Source organism: Aricia agestis, chromosome 19 (genome assembly GCF_905147365.1).
Source record: "Aricia agestis chromosome 19, ilAriAges1.1, whole genome shotgun sequence".
In the NCBI taxonomy this organism is placed as follows: domain Eukaryota; kingdom Metazoa; phylum Arthropoda; class Insecta; order Lepidoptera; family Lycaenidae; genus Aricia; species Aricia agestis.
Window position 1 is genome coordinate 8,771,395 of NC_056424.1, and position 20,464 is coordinate 8,791,858.

Sequence of the window (20,464 nt, forward strand, 5' to 3'; positions counted from 1 at the left end):
ACTCCTCCGTTTCGTTACTAACTCAGTGATTAACTCACAAATGTACGATACAGAATCGGCCAGATGGTCATTCATCTTCGTTTACGTTTTCATGGAAAAACGAAGAGTGCTGAAGCCATAATCAACGCGATTTTATAAAAAAAATAATTGAGACAGTACCTATATTATAAGTTTATGGAAAATATAGAGATGAAATTGTTTTTTGCCACAGACAAAAAGTTGTTATTAAAACCTTATTTATAAAAAACATCTTTGTGTCACAATATGATACGACAGAAATATCATTCTTCCTGTTAAAAATGACAGTCAAGGAAACACTCGACCAAAATACAATGTGAGTAAATTCTTTTTGTGATGTTTAAAACCGTCTTCACAGCTGCCTATAATCAACAGGTAGCGGTTTTCGCCAGCTTAAAGAACTGGACGAGGAAGGCTCTATACAATGAAATCGATCTGTTCACCCAAGCCTGCTACTCCCAAATCATTCCTGGACTGTACCTCAGCAACGCCAGAGCAGCAGCCGATAAGGAAGTACTCAGACGACTAAGCATCACCCATATTCTGACGGTCGAAAATCGGAAGCTGCCAAGAAGCGCGTTGGAAGATGGAATCAGCAATTTGTTTATCAAAGCATCCGATACGTCGGACACGAATCTTCTGCGATACTTTCCGCTATCTAATTCTTTTATTGACGAAGGGCTGAGTAAAGGGAACGTGATTGTGCACTGTCACTTCGGCGTGTCCAGATCTGCGACCTTGGTCATCGCGTACTTGATGTACAAGTACAGGTTGCCTTTCGATCAAGCGTACAACATCGTGAAGCAGAGGAGGAAGTTCATCCATCCGAACCCCGGCTTCGTCAGGCAGTTAAAGCAGTACGAGCGAGCGAACTACAGAGTGGCCGGCTTCAAAAAATTGGAGGCGTTTTGCAACGTGAACGCCAGAAACATCAAAATAGCGATATCCGTTGTGGTTATTTTTGCAGCGGTATTTATACCCATAGCTCTTATTATGACATTATTATAGCTGAAATCACGTAACTGGAAATGTTTTTTTTTGTTTCCTGGTGCTGAATGTTTTTGATTAAAGAGTCCGTATACGAAATTTTGCCGAAATTTTGAAGAAAACGACAAAAATAACGATAGAATTTCATCTATATAGATAGATGAAATTCTATCCAATTCGAGAAAAAAGAAAAAAAACCAAATTGTGCCAAAAAACACGATTCAAAACAACCTAAATCTCACATTATATTATTCGCCGCAAGGCTAATGTGAGATTTAAGTTGTTTTGAATTGTGTTTTTTGGCACAATTTGCTTTTCTTTTTTTTTTTCTTTTTTCTCGAATTGGATAGAATTTTATATATAGATTATTTCTGTCGTTTTTTTTTATGAATTACAGCTCCAAGTTGCCGAAATTAACAGCAATTCTTTTCTCTAAAATTTTGCTGAGTTACATATTTTTTTACTCAACTATTTCATTATAAGTGGTAAAAAGTATTTCCAACATTGTATAGACGACTTTCTCAACAGTACATTGTATTTTTTTCATACCGTTAAGACGTCAATACAATCCATAAACAGGTGATATTCTAAACCTTTTACAGCAAAAATCACAAAACTGTCGCGGGTTTGAGTTGGATTATTTAAAAATGCTAAAAAAAAAACAAAAATCTAGCTCCAACATTAGATTATAATTAAAATGATCTTACATGTTGTGCATTAAAACTTATAGAAATACTATATTTAAACTGTTAAATCACGTCTGTTAATCAGTTAAATTTCGAATTTCGTATTCGTATATACGGACTCTTAACAAATTTTATGTCTTGGTTGTGGCTGGCAGCGGATGGATGAGGGCTGCCCAAGATCGGGGTGGTTGGCATTCATTGGGGTAGCCCTAGGTTTAGGTGCGCCCACTAAGCGATTTGTATCGGCCGATAATAATATACTTACTGATACCCCAATTTGGTCAAATTATCGGCCGTAAGTCTGTAGTCTGCGAGGACTCTAAAGCGAACTGCCACTAATAAAAATATCACGTAGCCTGTATTTGTCTGTCGTGTTATGTTTGTGGATAAAGACAATACCTAGAGACCCGTCTAGTTGATTCACTATCGGTTATTATTTAAAGGAAGCGGTACATAAAAGGCGGAAGGGTGGGTTGCAACAGAGGCGTGGTTAAAGTTGAAGGTGGTACCTTAACTTTGACCACAGAATTTGACAGATGTCTGTCGCGTTTATTTAGCTACAGTTAATGGGATTGAGAGTATAAAAAATGGTGGTAGGCAACGTAGTTTCTTCGTTCGACTTTCAAAAAGTGTATCATGATACCCATTTTGAATAAAAAGATATTTTATTTTATTTATTTATTTTATTGAATTATCCGTAAAAATCTACAGGAAAAATATTTGTTATAATTGTCACTGAGAAACATAGTAAATTTTCACAAAAAAAATTCGATATAAGTATGAGAGGTTATGGTTCAAGTTAAATATGGCGTAAGAACGCCATATTTAACCAAAGATTTGACATTTTCAATCCACCCTTAGGGCCTGTTTCACGACTTCCTGATAAGGCTATCTACCGTACCAATTAACTTGACAGATCAAGTATGGAGAATCTGTCAAGAAAGTTGTGAATAGCCTATTAGGCACTTTATCAGAAAGTGGTGAAACAGGCCCTTAGAGTTGCAAATAAGATATTACGGCAAATAAGCTTCCATAATGAATGAGAAATGTGAATATCAATTAAAAAATGTATTAATATCATTTTGTTTATAGAACATTATTTAACGTGCCGTTACATTAAACTTTACATACTTACTTTGAAAGAAGTGGATGTTATGAATAATATTATACACACACTGGCAAAATTAGCGGAACATAGGTAAAAAGGGCCAAAACTTGAACTCAAGTGGGTCAAGGCTGTCTGAAAGCCTTTTTTTATAGCTTCTAAGCTCATTCAAGAAACAAAATATTGAACAAAACTGGCAAGTTGACAGGTTTTTATAGCAATTATGCCCTAATAAGTGTTTTTCGATTATTGACGTTGTAAGTGTTCCTGATAAGAATGGCGTTTTAGCGGGGTGAAAGGTATGCTCAGCTCATTTGATTGTTTGGTTTTTGGAAGAACACATTGCTTAGATACAAAATTAGTGATTTCCCAGCATCTGCGACAGCTAGAGCTGTAACCACGATAGAGAAATGTCACACCTACCGTTCGGTCAGTCAGGCCTTAGGTGTGTCGGCTTCCGTGGTTCATCGTAACTTTCAACGCTTCAGAGAGACTGGATCTTACGTTCGGAGACGAGAACAAGGCAGATATCGGGTGACAATGGTTCAGGATGACCATTTTGTAAGGAAACAAAACTTAAGAAATCGACCTCAAACTGCTATGCAGACATGAAACCTGTCGGAACAGGTCCAAGATGAACGTATAAGTGATTGTACAGTAAGAAGAAGACTCAAAGAAGTTAAATTAAACTCAAAAGTGCCAGCAAGGGCACCAAAACTTGAGACAGGACACCGAAGAGCCAGGCTAAGATTTGCGCGTGAACATCAAAATTAGACAAGTGAGTGAAATCTTGTGCTGTACAGTGATGGGAGCAAATTCTGTGTACATTGTATTGACAGGCGATAAAGAATGTGGATAAATCATAAGGAAAGCTACAGGCCATCAAACTTACAGGAAACAGTGGCCTATGATGCAGGCTCCGTAATGGTTTGGAGTTGCATATGATTTGGAGCCCGCATGGAGCTGATGATTATAGATGATGGTACTTTGACAGTACAGTGCTATAGCACCGACATCCTGGAACTGCGTGGTATGCCTTTTACACAGTTTTAGGTAGTAATTTCAATTTTATGTGCGTCCATAGAGTAAGAAAATCGGGCATTATTACCTAAACGATGCTGGCGTAGCCCAGGTGGAGAGGCCAGCGTGGTCTACGGATCCGGATACGGATGTGGATCCGATTGAAGACGTGTGGCACATCAATGGGTGAACGGTACGAGTTAAAACTCCAGCTCCAAAATGTGTCCAGGAGCTCGAGTTGGCGCTACTGGAGGAGTAGGAGAATATCCCACAGGAAATGATTGACTATTAAAATGCAAGCATGGAATGGCGTATCCTGGCCCTCTTGAGATCCATAGAAGGCATTACACGCTTTTAACATGGCATTTCTTTAATAAAAATGGTGAATTTATCTTAAAAACTTACTACTGAAATTTCAAAGATTTTCTTAATTTTTTGATTTTTGCTGATTTTTTTCTATTTTTCACGTTTTTATGCCCTAAATCTATATAAAATTTATTTTTTAATAATCAATCAGTAAATAAATAAATAAATATATAAAAATCAGTGAACAATTTAAAAAAAATTGAAAATTTTGTTATGTTCCTCTAATTTTGCCGGTGTGTTTATATTCAGTAAATTATTGTAAATTATGGAAAAACTAGCTGCCCGGGACTTCGTCCGCGTGGTCTTCAGTTTACAGCGCGGTAAACTTTGACCCTCCCCCACTACCTACCGGTACAACCCTTTTCTCTAGTTAAAAAGTAGCCTATGTCCTTTTGCAGGCTCTAGAGTCTAGAGTCTAGACTATCTGTTACAAAATTTCATTACAATCGGTTCAGTCGTTTTGGCGTGAAAGCGAGACAGAAAGACAAAAATACTTTCGCATAAATTATAATATTACGTATGGATCACGGACGTAAAAAAATACGGACGGATCGCCATTAAGAAATGAGTGAAGCACCCTTAATAAGCCCAGGCGATCATACGTACACATCTTGCACAAACACTCGCACTGTAATAAGCCGATCGTACCGCCATTACGCAATGGGGAAGATTTCATAGTCAGAGGGCGCCACGCGTATGATCTATTTACATTCTATGGTTCAGAGCGGTTCATACGAAATATTTTTGTATAACGTTTACCTGTGCCACGTTTACCTGTCTGCTGTTTACCTGTGCAATGTATTGTACCTGGAAATTAAATCAGCTCAAAGAAGAATTAAAGAAGAGGGGTGCTTCCTGTAGTGGAAGAAAGGCAGACCTTGTAGAGAGGTTAGTAAATAAAAGTACCTAAATAAATTACTACAGTACTTTATATTTTCTTGGTGAATGTTTTTACTGATTAACATTAAACTCTTGACCATAATTCTATGAACCTTTATTCACTTCGTTTATTATTGTTTGTGAAAAACAAGTTCTAAGCTATCTTCTGCTTTTGTAGGTTTTAGAAACGTATGATAGAAATTTTAACTTCACTGATAAATCATGTCCCTCAGAACCAGTACAAACCGAAGTTATGGTCATACCAACAGACGATTATTATAAAGATATAAACAGCAATAAACATCAAATACAAGAGTATTTTGGAGAGTGAGTATATTAATTCATTTAATAAACTTTTTGTACCTATAAAAGATCATTTTTCATAATCAGGAAAAAAGTTTGCTGTGTTACTCTACTTACTTAATTTTAATTCTTTCAGATGCAGTCAATCATTAATAAAGGGGAAAAGTTTATACGAGAATAGATACCTTCTTATATTAAGAGCTGTCTCGATAAATGATTTTACATAATATATAAAAGGTTATTGTAAAGCAGCAATGAAAAAAACTCAGTATGAGGTTAATATTTAAATTATACAAAAATGGTATATTAGAAGAGACTAATTGTGAATGAACAGCCGGATCTGGAGTTAATTCACATTGCAAGCATGTTGCTACTGTGTTGTTTGGTACAGTTGATATGATTGAACATAAAACTGTAGTAGGTATTAGAGGAAGTGTCCACTCAAAAGCTATAGAGTTTTCATCGCCCGAAGAAAAAATATTCTTCCTCACCTCTGAAAGCACAAAATTTACCATACAAAAGAATTAGAAGAAAAGTTTTGTAATAATTTTCTGTAAAATAATGTCCACAAAATCGTAAATATGAAGATTGCGATTTCGCCAATTCTGGCCGTTTTATTGGTTTAGCCCACAACCTTTTCCTATTTTTATCTTTTGGGAACAAAAGTTAACCATTTTCCTTGCATCCCGGCACTGCACACTTTGTCATTTTTATTAGATTTATTATAAAAACGTCAAAAAGATCTCAAATGTAACGATGCACAGATAGGCATAGCGGATCATAGGAATCGCGACACCTAGCGGAGAAAAATGGCAAAAATCTTCCCCATTAGACTGCATCGCGGTGACACGTCTTTGTCATTCTTAAATAAAAATAAATATGCCATCTTGTGTTGTAAAATGGTGCAAGAACAATACAACCTTACACAAAAAACATCAAGGAATAATATTTCATAGGTAAGATAACATATTTTTAAAGTATTTTGATAAAATAATGTAAATATTAATTCAACTTCAACAGGTCAGTAATGTCCGTAACAAAGTGGGGAAATTTTCCCCAAACCGGGGAAAATTTTAAATTATTTTTAAATAATCAAATAATTAATTTTATTGTCTTTTATTAGTGTCATGTAAGTATTTAGCATACTATTGACCAGTAATTAGGCAGGAATACAATAATAGGGGTGTAGACAGTAAACGAAATCTAATACAAATTATTGTTTTTTTGAGAGTTTGTATTAAGTATAGAATTACCGAAAATGGACATATTTTACTTAATAACTTTATAATATTTTTTATATTTAATAAGTGATTTTTTTAATTGAAATAAGAGTGTATTTATTTTTTATACATATTTTTAGGTGTAACAAAATACTTATGTACTATCAGAGAAGTTGATTCCTATGCAAATCGGGGACATAAGTAGTTTGGTTGCGTTACGTCAAACCCAGCCGACAGATCACAATTAACATTGAATTGACATAAGTATTCGACCAAATAACGTTGGTCTGTCAATTGCATAGCAATCAACTTCCTTGATGGTACATCTGTAAAATAAATATATTTCCTAAAAATAGTCTACACCCCTATTAATTTCTTAATTTACAAAAGTGGATATAATTGTTGTTTGACGACCTCTGTGGCTCAGTGGGTGGGCTGTCGGTAGCTCAAGCCGGGGGTCGCGGGTTCGAATCCTGCCGACGGAACAAAAAGTTTTCAAAATTCCTGGGTCATGGGTGTGTATTAAATATGTGTATCATATAATAAAAATCTTAAATATATGTATAGTATAACAGTATTAAATATATTTCCGTTGTCTGGTACCCATAACACAAGTCCTTCAGGTACTTAGCACGGGGTTAGACTGACGTGGCGTAAGCGTCCATAGATAAAATTGTTGTCTTAGATTTCCTTCAGTAGTAGGGGAGGAAAGGTGCTATTGGTGTAGTCACCCGAGCGTCATTGAGACCTAGTAGGAATGAAAATATTGAAAGGACCTCTAGACCAGGAATAAATTTAACACCATGTTAGGTGATTTGATTTGACGTTAGCGCATGGTAGAACTCTCGATAGCTCTAACAGGCCGTTAACTGATTTAACAAGCCATTATTTATTTAACATTACTTGATTGTTTGATGAAACGGGTTACGGGACATAAGTATCTTATATCTTTTCGTATACAGGTTTCGTATATAGGTTTCGGGGGCGATAAATCTATCTAGCTAGGAATTATTTTTAGAAAATGTCATTTTATTCGTGTTTTATCGAATACCGAGCAAAGCTCGGTCAAATAGCTAGTAATAATTTTATTATTGTAAATGTTTGTACATAATCATTATTACTAATAATGTTATGTAAATAATATACTTCTCTGTACGTAACATGTGTTTTTTTTTCTATCTATAGTGTCATAAAAATAATATTTTCATTATGACATCTTTAACAACCGCTTACATTTCTGAAGCGAAAAAAACATAAAAATATGTTTAAGTATAAAAAATACATTTAACTTGTCTGAGTTTACAAAATTTAAAAAGTAGGGAAATTTATGATTTATATGGCAACCCTCATATCACGCACACGTCCTACACGGGCGGCCATAACTAGGCTTCACTCGTGATTATAAGAAGGTTACGTCCGTATTTTTTTTATGTCCGTGGTATGGATTTGGATGTTGAGTCGTAAGTTCGTAACTCGTAAGTAGCATTTTTGTCAGTCTCGTCGAATCTAACGATTTCTTGTCATAGGAGGAGAGTATAGGAGGAGAGCAAAGAGAAAATATAGAGCGAAAAAGAGAGAAAAAAGTAGTTTTTTTGCAATTTGTGGACTCACAATCATAATCACTAATCAGAAAGGACGTCCAGTACAGAATTTCTTTTTTCAGTCTGTCTGTCAGTGCCAAGTACAATATAAATGTGTCAATGTCACACGATCTAATTTGGCCCGTGTGCCGTTGTAGTAAATGTCAAAATCGTGTGTCAGTTAGTATGTCATCACTAGGCTGTTAAATTTTCCTCGTATTAATTGGTGGTGCTAAATATAAGCAGAGGTTACATGTCCAAACTAGCTGTCCATAAACAATACTTACGCGATGACAGTATAAGTGGCATATAGTAGAGTACAGACGGTGTCTTTAAGGCCATCCCCTGAGCAAACGACATTGACCATACATTTGCCGTGTTGCCGAGATCTCACCAAATTCCTATTTTTTTACTTATCTTAGTTCAAAATTGACTAAAAAAAACGGCGAATATACAGTTAATGAAATTGTAGATATATTGGCGTGTGTTTCAAATAAACGTAATTTGTAAATACTAGGGAGATACTGAATGTATGCTTGAATTTAAATAAATTGGTATTACTTTGGAAGCTGATACCATGAGTATAATAAATAAAATAATAACGGAGAAAGGAATGTTCATATGCTAAACATTATTGCTGTATTTACCCGACTACGGCTAAGCAAAAAGGAGGGTTATGATTTTGGCCTGTATGTATGTAAGTATGTATGTATGTATGTATGCATGTGGATATGGATGTTCATCTGTTCCCTCGTAACGTTAAAACTACTTAACGCATTTGGACAAATGAGGTGTCGTTAGAAGCCTCTTGACTGTCCGCTGGTTATAGGCTACATGACAGCACGTTAAATTGACTGTAGCACCATCAAGGGGACTGAAAGTAAAGAACAAAAAAAATATATTTTTCCTGACAATGTCGTGTGGGGTGTCAATGGCCGTGGTCGTATGCCACCTACTAGAGCAAAATAGATTAATTATATTGTATTATGTTAATATAATAAAGGGCATACATACGACCACGGCTATCCTTTAAACATTTCCATATCCCTATAAACTGTTTTCTTGTTTCGTACTTTTTAGAGCGTGTTTTAGTAGTCGGGTTTTAGTTTTTTAACTTTATTTTTATTTCAATTATTTTGGGGCTAAGATTCACTCGATCTTAAACTATCCAACTCCTCAAATGATCGAGGAGCATGAGGATGTTTTATTTTTTTAAACTTTATTTTTATTTTATTATAATTTTATAGCTTTCAAATTATGAATTAATAAGACTCTTAAAACGGTAAATTACGGCTTATCCATATAGGGGAGCGTCTTAAAATAGAGCGAGCTCCTATGCATCTTCTTTTGAAAATGGCTCCTTTGTTAACCGCTAATGTCAGAGTGTGGTGAGTGGTGAGTCACTACGCTCTCGCATTAGCTCTTTCAGTCACCACTCACCACTGATGACTGAAAGAGGTCGCTCAATTATTATTCTTTTGTTATGCTATGCGTGGATCCGTGGTGGATCCGATTCAGGCGATCGAATATGAAGTTGATATACTGTATATCAATTTATATTATGATGTTAGTAAATCCAGCTAGACTCTGGCAAACTCATCGAAACTTGTGTTCAGAGTTAATGGAGGTGATTTATATGATGTCTAGTTTATATTTCTCTACCAAAATCTCATAAAACCACCAGCATATTTTATTCCTAGCTTACCATTTGTTATTAAAAAAATAAAAAATTTGCTAAAAACAAATAAAACAACTGGTTGGCGATTGCACTTCGTGAATAGTAGCAGAAAGGAAAACAAAAGATTTGCGAATAAAATAAGGGTGGAATATAACTTTCTCTCCTACGTCACACCAATTACTGTGTACTCTCCCTTCGTCTTACGAATATTTTATCAAGTCACATGTCCTTAGTGACTTAAACATTTTTTAGCCACGAACATTGACCTCCATTATACAAGTACGCTGGACTTATGATACCCACCTGCTTTTAGTGCCTATATTAAGCGGAATCAGCGCCCCCAATGCGGGGGAAGAGAACTAAATCTGACGTAACTTGCATATTGCCGCTTAATTGGTTGTAGAAACTAGTATTAGTTCCAAGTATCCCACTACTGCTGTCAGTGCCAATATGGCGACTTTCAAACGTCAGTTTTACGTCAAATTTGGGGGCGCTGATTCCGCTTCAAATAGGCACAAAAACCAGCAGTAATTTCAAATAACAATCTACTTATTGTGTAATTAGCGACTCGCTGGATCACAGATAAACCCTGCGAGGTTTCCGTGGTACTGCACTTTGTTAAATATTGTATTTGTTTAGATAAGTAAAAAAACGATTTAAAAAAAAAGTGTATCGTAAGTCCAGCGTACTTGTATAATGGAGGTCAGTGGCCAAGAACGAAAGGAAGTTAAACTAATACTACAAGGGCGCTAAAGAAGTTATCTCTTGTAAGACATGAAATAAATCGATTAATCTAATTTAAATCTACAGTTTTGACCCTTGTTGCCTTCGATCGTTGCCATGCAATTAGAAGACTTATTTTCTGTTGAAAGTAAATCCTGTCCAGAACCCGTGATACATTTTGTCAATGTCGGATTAAATTAGAAACACTATTTGCACAACAGCAGTTTATTCTTGTGCAATCAAAACATCATTAGGTAATCTCATCATAGACTCTCATTGCCGAACTCAGAGGAGAATATTAATTACTATAATAATAATAATAGCTCCCACACCGGTTTCGGTGACGGTGGCCGGTTTCATTGAAACCAGGCCAGCTACGCAGGAGTAATTTTAAAGTGCCCAAGTGGGTGCGCATTACACAAGAGCACTCTCTATTCCTTTACTCTCATAACCCAGTGGGACGGACGACCGACACGACTGGCGAGAGATCAGGCGCAGAACCTACTTTTTACATGCCCATCCGACGCATGGATCATCTTACTTGTCAGACAATCAGGTGATCAGCCTACGTTGTCCTAACTAAACTTGAAAATAACATGTTTCCAACGCGGGAATCGAACCCACGACCTCCGAGTCAAGAGCCGCGCTCTATACCACTAGACCACGGAGGCGTCGAATTACTATAATATCTAAGAGGTAACGCGGGTGCAGAAGAATTTAAACGAAGAAACTATTGCCATCACGCTTCACCCCGCGCCGGCACGTGTATTGTGATAGAGACAGATACAGTGAATCGAGGTAACGTAGTCCTCTGATTCCTCCTTCAAAATAGAGCCTATCTAATTATTATTATTTTAAACATCTTCAGGAAGAGTGTGTCTATGCCTCTACGTTTTTATTTTATCTTAAAAATCTTTCAAATTTGTTTTATGGTCGGTGAATTGGCGTGGTACGGGGCATTAATTTTTTGCGATTTTTGAAGGGTCATATTTTTTATTTATTAGTAAATTTTGAAAAAATCGTACGAGGCATAGCTTTAACAGATACCAATATTGTCTAAAAAATCATTTGTCTAGACGCATTTTCCAAGGAGAAAACATGGGAATACGATTGTATGGAAAAACAGTGTAGCGTTTTAAAGATTTTGATAAGTTCCACATACTATCTATCAAACTCTTCATATTTTAATTACAGTTAAGTTTAATATCCGACTCTGAGTGCGACTTGACATTTGACACGTCAGAATTCTAGTATGCGGGGTCTACAACAAAATGTATGAACAGAGTGGCGGGCGTCCGAATTTTTCTGATCAGAAATTTCGGATATTGTGCGGCCGGGCTAAATGTTTATAGTCCATTGAAATGTAATGGCGTACCCACACATGCCGCCGCCGGCTTATATACCGCCCGGTTTGACACCTGCTTTCAGACTGCCTTACCCCCGAAGCCGGCGGCATGTGTGGATGTTTTTTTTTTTTTTTTTTTTTTAATGAAATAAGGGGGCAAACGAGCTTACTATATAAACATATTTGTAGGCAACGTAATTTGCAAGAAATTATGACTTTTACAATTTTTTTGTAAGACGTATAGTTTCCGAGATTTCGCGAAAATACTGTTGTTAGTTGTCATCCCTTTTTCCAAGATGGCGGCACAAGGGTGGCGACCCCACAAACTTGAGGTTAAGCTTCTATTGACCCCCCTGCATGTCCCAAAAATAAAATTGCGTCATCTAATAAATGCAAAGCTCATGTAACATTTCAATGGACTATTACAAGAAAATCTATATAATGAAGTTTGTAAGCCATTCGCAAGCCGTCACGTGTGAATGACTGTTAAGAGGATACACCAGGGGCTAGAGAAATGAAAAAAAAGTACGTGTAATATCTATAGCTGTCTCCCTTACCTCAAGCCTATACCGCAGAACGCGATAGAGACAACTGCAGAAAATCCAGAAAATCAACGATTTGTTGTCCCCTGATTCCTTCTCCAAAACTTAACCGATTTAAGTACTTTTTTCATTAAAGATTAAAAAAGGGCTTGAGCTGTGTTCCTATGTTTTGCTTTTTTTGTATAATCTATCCAAATCTGTTTCCTGGACGTTTGAACACAGCGGAAAATCTGGCCATTTTTTTGGGTTTTTGAATGTTCATATCTTATTTAATAATTAAATTATGAAAAAAAAGAAAACATAGGGACATTGTATTAGTGGCCGTAGGTATTCAGGAAAAAAATTATAACTCTACTAGCATTATCCAGGGAGGAAACAGGGGACAACGTTTGTATGGAAAAAAGGGCGGTGTGGAATCCTCTTAAGTGTTATTTATGTTATGTAATTTTGCGCATAATATAATATTAATAATTTATTTGCCAGAGTGAGATGTACAAAATGGTCTAATGGTCATAATAAAATACAGGATCTTCATAATAATATTTAAAATAGACTCCTTTGTCTACTCCTGCTGCTCTAAACTATAAACTTGGAAGGCATAAAATACATGGAAAATGCACGGTTCTTGTGGGATTTAATGCGCGTACCATGTTGCGAGAACAGATAGTATTATATTTTTTATCATTATACCCATATACCTACATATCAGTAGCTCTAAAAGAGCAGCACCTTTTTAATATAAAACTAGCTGTTGCCCGCGACTTGTTATAAAAATTATTAAAAAGTTGTGATAAAAAAAGAAAATGAAAAAGAGAGAAATTTACCCCTTCCTTACCCAAATAGTGAAAATGGGATCTTGTTAAGTAGTTTATCTGATCACTTTTCATGAACCTAAAGTTGTAGATAAAAACGCCAATACTGTATAGAAAATCTTAAGGATAACGAATAAGTGTAAAATTATTTCGGTTTCAATTTTTGAAACAAAAATTGAAACCAACTTTCAAGGTAAATATTATATAATAATAAATATATATAAAATAAATATATAAATAAGGATAGTAATTTTCTTAAATGAACTAAGTAAAAAGTATTAATTAATAATTCATATTCTGTACTCAGTATTCTGTTCTCTATCTTCATAATTTGAAGTCGGAACCAGTCACATAAGTTGCAGTTATATTTTGTCATAGAACTGGCGATTAGGTTAGCTGGTAGTTGGTACCGACTTCAAAATAATGAAGACTGAGAATAGAAATACTGAGTACAGAATATGAATTATTATTTAATACTTTTTAGTTATTTTAATCTAGATCTACAAAAAAAACGGTAAATTGCACATAGAAATTGCGCTAAAGTTTGCTGCTACGGAGTAAAAAATTATGAAGATTGAATACAGAAATAGTTGACGCGCCTATGTGTGTCCCAAAAAATATCCAGAAGTTCCCTCTATATCTAACGAATTCAGTATCAGATCACCACTTTCGTAAGCATTGTACTTACCAAATTCAGGTAATTGTATCTCTATAAACACTAAGTAGCAACAAAAGAGTTTTGAAAATCAGTCAACAAACGGTGGAACAATAATATAATCAAAATCAAGATTTTTGATAATTATGTGATGATTCATGGCATCATTATAGTGATGATGATGATTAGTATTATTGACACATTGACATAATAATATGCTTTTGATTGTTGAAACAACGCCAATATTGCCGAACATTTATCTATACGGATTCAAGAGTTTTGTACAGCACCTTCGGAACCAGGGTGTACTTCGGCGCAAATTCTTATTTTTTGGTAGTTTAAGCTTAAAATCCTTCAGAAAAATGTAAAATCACTATATGTTTCCATATAAATTTTAAGGAGTCCTTTCATCATCAGATCACCACTTTTGTGACCATGTTACCAGATTCGGGCTACATCTCATACAACAACAAAAGAATTTTGGAAATCGGTCTACAAACGACGGAGTTATACGCAAACCAATATAAAAAAAGTTAAATATATCCTCCTCCTTTTCGGAAGTCGGTTAAAAAGTAGCCTAAGTTATGCCTTACTACATCAGCTGTGTGCCAAAAAAGACAGACAGACATACAGACAAAAACTGTAAAAAATGTTGTTTTGGTGTATGTACCGTATATACATTCATATGCATCGAGTAAAAACGGTTCTTTCAATATTACAAACAGACACTCCAATTTTATGTATATGTATAGATGTATAGATAAGGAAGCAAACGAACAAACGGTCACCTAACGGAAATCAACTACTGTCGCCCTTAGATACTCGCAAACGAGTAAACTTGTCACCTGATGAAAAGCAACTACCGTCGCATAGAAACTCGCAATATCAAAAGACTTGCAAGTGCGTGGCCTTAAAACCTAGTTTATTAACATTTAGAAGCCTAGAGGCAGTTTTCTAAAAGTTCACTGTTTATCCTCCGACAGATTTTATTAGGCACGCTTCGTCTGGCAACATAATCCAAAATATTTTGTCTATTTTTGTAACCTGTGACGCTCCTCCATGGAATGTACGACAACCGTTATTTTAGTTATACTTTTTATTTTAGAATAAAAAGAGGTGGAGAGGAGAGGATCTACAATATTAGGCGTAGGGACTATACGTCTGTCTGTCCGTCTGTTTGTCTGTCTGTTACCTCTTCACGGCCAAACCACTGAACCGATTTTGCTGAAATTTGGTAAGGAGATACTTTGAGTCCCGGGAAAAGACAGGATACTTTTTATCTCGGAAAAATGTACGGTTCCCGTGCGATATACGAATTTTGGAGCAACGGAGCTGTTGTGGGCGACATCTAGTATAATATTATATGGATGCTGTTAAGCATTGGTGTGTCATCCCACATCGGACTAGTTTTGAGTAATCGGCGTTTTAAGTTTTTTTGGAATAATCTTTATTTTCTGCTTATTTTAAGCAAAAAAATGTTATTGTGCGGTATCATTTTTTTTTGTTGAAATGCGTAGATTATGATTATGAAAAAAGAAATTAATTTTACATTCGTTTTTAAAAGAAAAAGTATAAAAATGGTTAATGCTATATTGCTATAGGGCTTATTACATATAACATTAATGTCCTATTATATAAAATTACCTCGTCACGCCCACACCGCTGAACCAATTTTTCCGAAATTTGGTATGGAGATACTTTGAGTCCCTGAAACGGACATAGGATCCTTTTTATTCCGAAAAAAATTACGGTTCCCAGGCATTCAATAAAATGATTTCTGCTTATACCGCTACAATGGATTTTGATGATATTTGGTATGCAGATATACGTTATGTCTCGGGAAAAGACAGAGATTTCCCGCTTCTGCTTCCCTTCCCGCACTTCCCGCAGAGAGCTCTTATGTATTGCGCACACACTTGGGCACTCTGATATTACTCCTGCGTAACTGGTCTGGTTTTATTGAAACCGGCCACCGCCACCGAAACCGGTGTGGGAGTTTTTAGGGTTCCGTAGCCAAATGGCAAAAAATGGAACCCTTATAGATTCGTCATGTCTGTCTGTCTGTCTGTCTGTCCGTCCGTATGTCACAGCCACTTTTCTCCGAAACCATAAGAGCTATAGTATTGAAACTTGGTAAGTAGATGTAGTCTGTGAACCGCATTAAGATTTTGATACAAAAATTTAAAGGGATTCCCCTAGGTACAACTGAAACAATTTTTTTTGTCTAACCTATTCGTGTGGGGTATATATGGATAGGTCTTCAAAAATCATATTGAGGTTTCTAATATAATTTCTTTGTGACCTGAATAGTTTGCGAGAGAGACTCAATGTGGTAAAATGTGTGTCCCCCCGCCCCCCCCTCTAACTTCTAAAGTAGGGGCATGATAATTCTAAAAAATTATATGATGTTCATTACTATAAAAACTACCAACGAAAATTGGTTTGAACGAGATCTAGCAAGTAGTTTTTTTTATACGTCATAAATGGTAAACCTTAATTTACCTTTCATTAAATCAACTGAAATATAAAAATAAATCTAAAACCTTTTTATTTCATAGAAGTTAACCTTTTTGCTGCTGCGGAACTCGCACTTTGGCCGGTTTTTATGTATTATAATTACCAGCATTGGACATTGGGCATAATTATTGAAATACTCGTTAGTCTAAATAAATTATTAATCTAATTGCAAACTAAAATTAGAATACATTTTATACATATTATTAACTAATTAACTTACGGATAATTTCAGATGCACAGATGCACAACAATTACTTCATCAATCTGATTAATTTGTAATCTGATTAAAATTACTAATTACTTTTTGCCCAACTCTGCACGTGATAAACTAATTATTTCTACGTTAACTAATTTATTCAAAATCGGTTCAGCAGTTTAAACGCAAATTAATAAAGTTTATTGCGTGAAAACCGAACATTTTCCATGATAAAAAATATTATCCTATGTCCTTCTCCAAAATCTTACGTAATACCTACATGTACTCTATATCGATATAATAAGCCAAATTCATTTTTGTTGACTGCGCGGGAACCGTACATTTTCCGGGAAAAAAGTATCTAATGTCATTTTAATTGATTCAAAGTATCTGCATACAAAATTTTATCAAAATCGGTTCAGCGGTTTAAGCGCAAATCATTTTAGAAACATAGTACATAAATGCTATTTACAAAACCTCACTTACAGGATTAGGAGGAGCATTAACCATTTTTGTACTCTAGAATATGCTACATTTGGTTTTCAAAAAAATGGATTTCACTGTCGTAAACCTTATGTTATTATTATTGTTATAGCCCTTTGTTCAGTTCACCACCTAGTAAATATTACAATAAGAGTTGATTAATTGGCAGTACTAGTTGAATGTGGTGAAGTTGCCCCTTCTCGGGTATAGGCCTCCCCCAGCCTTCTCCAGCCTTCTCTATCCATGGCTTTGTCAATCCAATCTTTCCCAGCTATTTGGACTATATCGTGCGACCAATTTTGTTTTGGCCTGCCTACTTTTCTTTTGCCCGTGGGCCCTTTCCATTTGGTTGTCACGAATCTCCACCTCTTGTCCTTGAAGCGAGCGATATGTCCAGCCCATTGCCATTTTAAGGTAAGTGCATGTTTTAATGCATCTGTGATTTTTGTTTTTTCCCTTATTACTTCACTCGTTATTTTATCAATCTTTCTTATCCTTAGCATGCTTCTCTCCATTGCATTTTGGGTGTTTTTATTTTGGTTTTAATGTTTTTTGTGAATGTACATGTTTGGCAGCCGTATAGGAGGCAGGGCATGATGCAGCTATCCATGATAATTTTCTTTGTGGGTAAGTTGTAGTTACCTTTTAATATTTCTTTCAAAGACCAGAATTTTTGTCCACGTTAGATTGATTCGTCTTGTTACCTCCTCTATATTACTGTTTGTGTCCATTGTTATTTGTTTTCCCAGGTAAACATAGCTGTCCACATAATCGATTGTTTGTCCGTTTACTTTTATTGGTATTTTGTTGTTGTTGTTGGTCATTATTTTGGTTTTGTTTTTGTTCATATTCAGTCCTACCTTTTTACTCTCTAGATCGAGTTTTGTGATCATTTCTTCCAAGTCTTTAGGTGTTTCTGCCAGTATAACTAGGTCGTCTGCAAATCTTAAGTGGTTAAGGTATGTCTCGTTTATTTGTATGCCTCTCTTTGCCCATTTTATTCGGCTGAAAATGTCTTGCAGCACGGCTATAAAAAGCTTTGGTGACAGTGGGTCACCCTGTCTCACTCCACGCTCTATTCTAAAGAGTTCGCCAATGCTTTCTAGTTTTATTCTGCTTGTACAGTTTTTGTATATATTTCTTATTATGTTTATGTATTTGGTATTTATGTTTAGCGTCTTCAGTGCTTTCCAAATATAGCCGTGGTTGATGGTGTCGAAGGCTTTGCTGTAGAGAGGTCTGTTGTATTCTTTAAATTTTTGAATAATTTGTTCGATTGTCTGTATATGATCTATGGTGCTATATCCCGACCTAAAGCCCGCCTGCTCTATAGGTTGTGAGGTATCTATATCTTGGCTTATTCTTTTTAGTATTAGTGTTGCAAATAGTTTGTAGGTGCTTGTTAAGAGGCTGATGGGCCTATAATTTCCAATATCTTGTGGGTTGCCTTTTTTAAAGAGAAGGATAATGTGAGATGAGCACCATTGGCTTGGGATCATTTCTGTGTTCAGGATCATGTTAAACATTTCTGTTAGGTAGCCTACTAGGACTGGGGCTCCCACTTTTATTGCTTCATTACTTATATCATCTGGACCTGGGCTTTTTTCAGTTTTATTTGTAGGTACACTTACTTTTCATCGAATGGTTGTAAATTATTTGTAGCCATTTCATTGCCCTCCGTTTCAGTATATTTATTTGTGTTCTTGTATAAATCTTTGTAGTATGTGGTGGCATGTTTCAGTATATTCTTCCTTTTCATGTTTATGGTTGCTCCTTGTTTGTCATCTAGGCTTTGTATCCATTTTTTACATGTGCTGAGTTCCTTGAAAGCCCTTTTTGTACTTCTATATGTATCTAAGTTTTTAGTTATCACATGGTGTCTATAGTTGTTATAGTCATTTTTATTGCTCTGTTTGTTGCTTTGTATTGTCGGCCCAGTTCCATTTTCATTTCCATGGTTTTGTTTTGGGTCTTTATTAGTTCTGTGCGTTTTGTTATTAGTTGTTCAGTTTCTTTGCTAAGAATTTTGTGTATTTTAGGTTCTGTTGTCTGTTGCACTTTTAGGCTGTTGGTTATTATTTTTTCTAGTACGTTGTAGTAGTCTTGTATGTTTGTATTTTTGTTTAGCATGATAGATGCTTTTGTAAGTTCTTTAAGATTTTCTAGGTATATGTCTATTTCTTCCTTCGTTTTGGGTCTAGACATGGTGTTGTTGAAATTTTTCCTCGATACTTTCGGCGTCGTTATGGTTACCGTCGCTCTTACTGGCCTGTGATCAGAGGGAAACTTATATTGTTGATTACATCCACATTTGTTATAATTTTTGGAACATTTGTCAATATGTAGTCGATTTCATTTCTAGTTTTATTATCAGCTGATAACCAAGTCCATCTCTTATTTTTTCTCTTTTTAAAAATGTGTTCATTATAGACAAATTATATTCCGAAGCATATTCAAGTAGCCTTTCGCCTCTTTTGTTTTGTTTGCCGATGCTAAACTGGCCTGTATGTTTGCAGTTACTATTGATTTGTGTTCCTATTTTTGCATTAAAATCGCCTATGACTAATATTTTACTGTCTGAAAGTGAATGGGCCTTTTTTGGAGAGTTGTTAGTGCCTCTTCGTTCAACGTAGTTGAAGAGGTTCGGTCTGTAGTTTTCCTTTGAGGAAGAGTGTGAGTTCTGTTTAGAATGCTTTTGGGGTGGGTTGTTTACAGCACTGACTTTCTTTTGCGTTGGAGAGTTTGGGGAGAATAGTCCCTCTCTTTTCCTTTTTTCTCTATTGTTGTCTGGTTGTTTCTTCACTATTATTTTGTCGTATTTCAGGTACACCCTGTTTCCCTTTTGTCTTTCTTCCTCAATTTGTTGCTGTAGTTGCTTTCTTTTTTCGAGTACCTCCTTTGAATAATCTTCTTTTACATGTGTGCCGGGGGGCAAGTTAGATTTATTCGATAATATTTGGCGTTTTTTTCAAGTGGTGGTAAAAGTGACTATCACTGGACGATTTTTGTTACTTTGCCATTTGCCAATTCTGTAGACGTTGCTTATTTCCTGACTCTCTAGCGGAATACCTAAATCTATTATCATTTCCTTGATGTAGTCAATTAATTCATATTCGGTTTTCCTTGTTCGTCTATGCCAAAGAAGATAAGATTGTTCTTTCGTTTTTGTTTTTCGATTTGGTTCAGTTTTTGTTCAAGTTCCGTTACTCTGGATGGTATTTGGTTTTCTTCCAAAACAATTTGCATTTTGTCATCAAGCGCTTCCATAACATTTTTTGTTACAGAGGTTTAAAAGCTCCAACAACAAGCGGCACTAATAACTTAGTGCCGCTTGTTGTTGGAGCTTTTC

At 35.6% G+C, this 20,464-nt stretch overlaps 1 protein-coding gene across 1 annotated transcript; it reads left to right on the forward strand.

The window, feature by feature from the left end:
- Positions 1-301: 301 nt before the first annotated feature.
- Positions 302-1,047, forward strand: LOC121736709 (dual specificity protein phosphatase 1B-like). Its single transcript, XM_042128078.1, has one exon. It carries the CDS (start codon positions 355-357, stop codon positions 1,024-1,026), a length of 672 nt encoding a protein of 223 aa, XP_041984012.1. The 5' UTR covers positions 302-354; the 3' UTR covers positions 1,027-1,047.
- The last annotated feature ends 19,417 nt before the right edge of the window (positions 1,048-20,464 follow it).

Excerpts from the sequence above, each read along its gene's own strand:
- LOC121736709 (XM_042128078.1), top strand. The coding sequence starts at position 355 with ATGTTTAAAACCGTCTTCACAGCTGCCTATAATCAACAGGTAGCGGTT.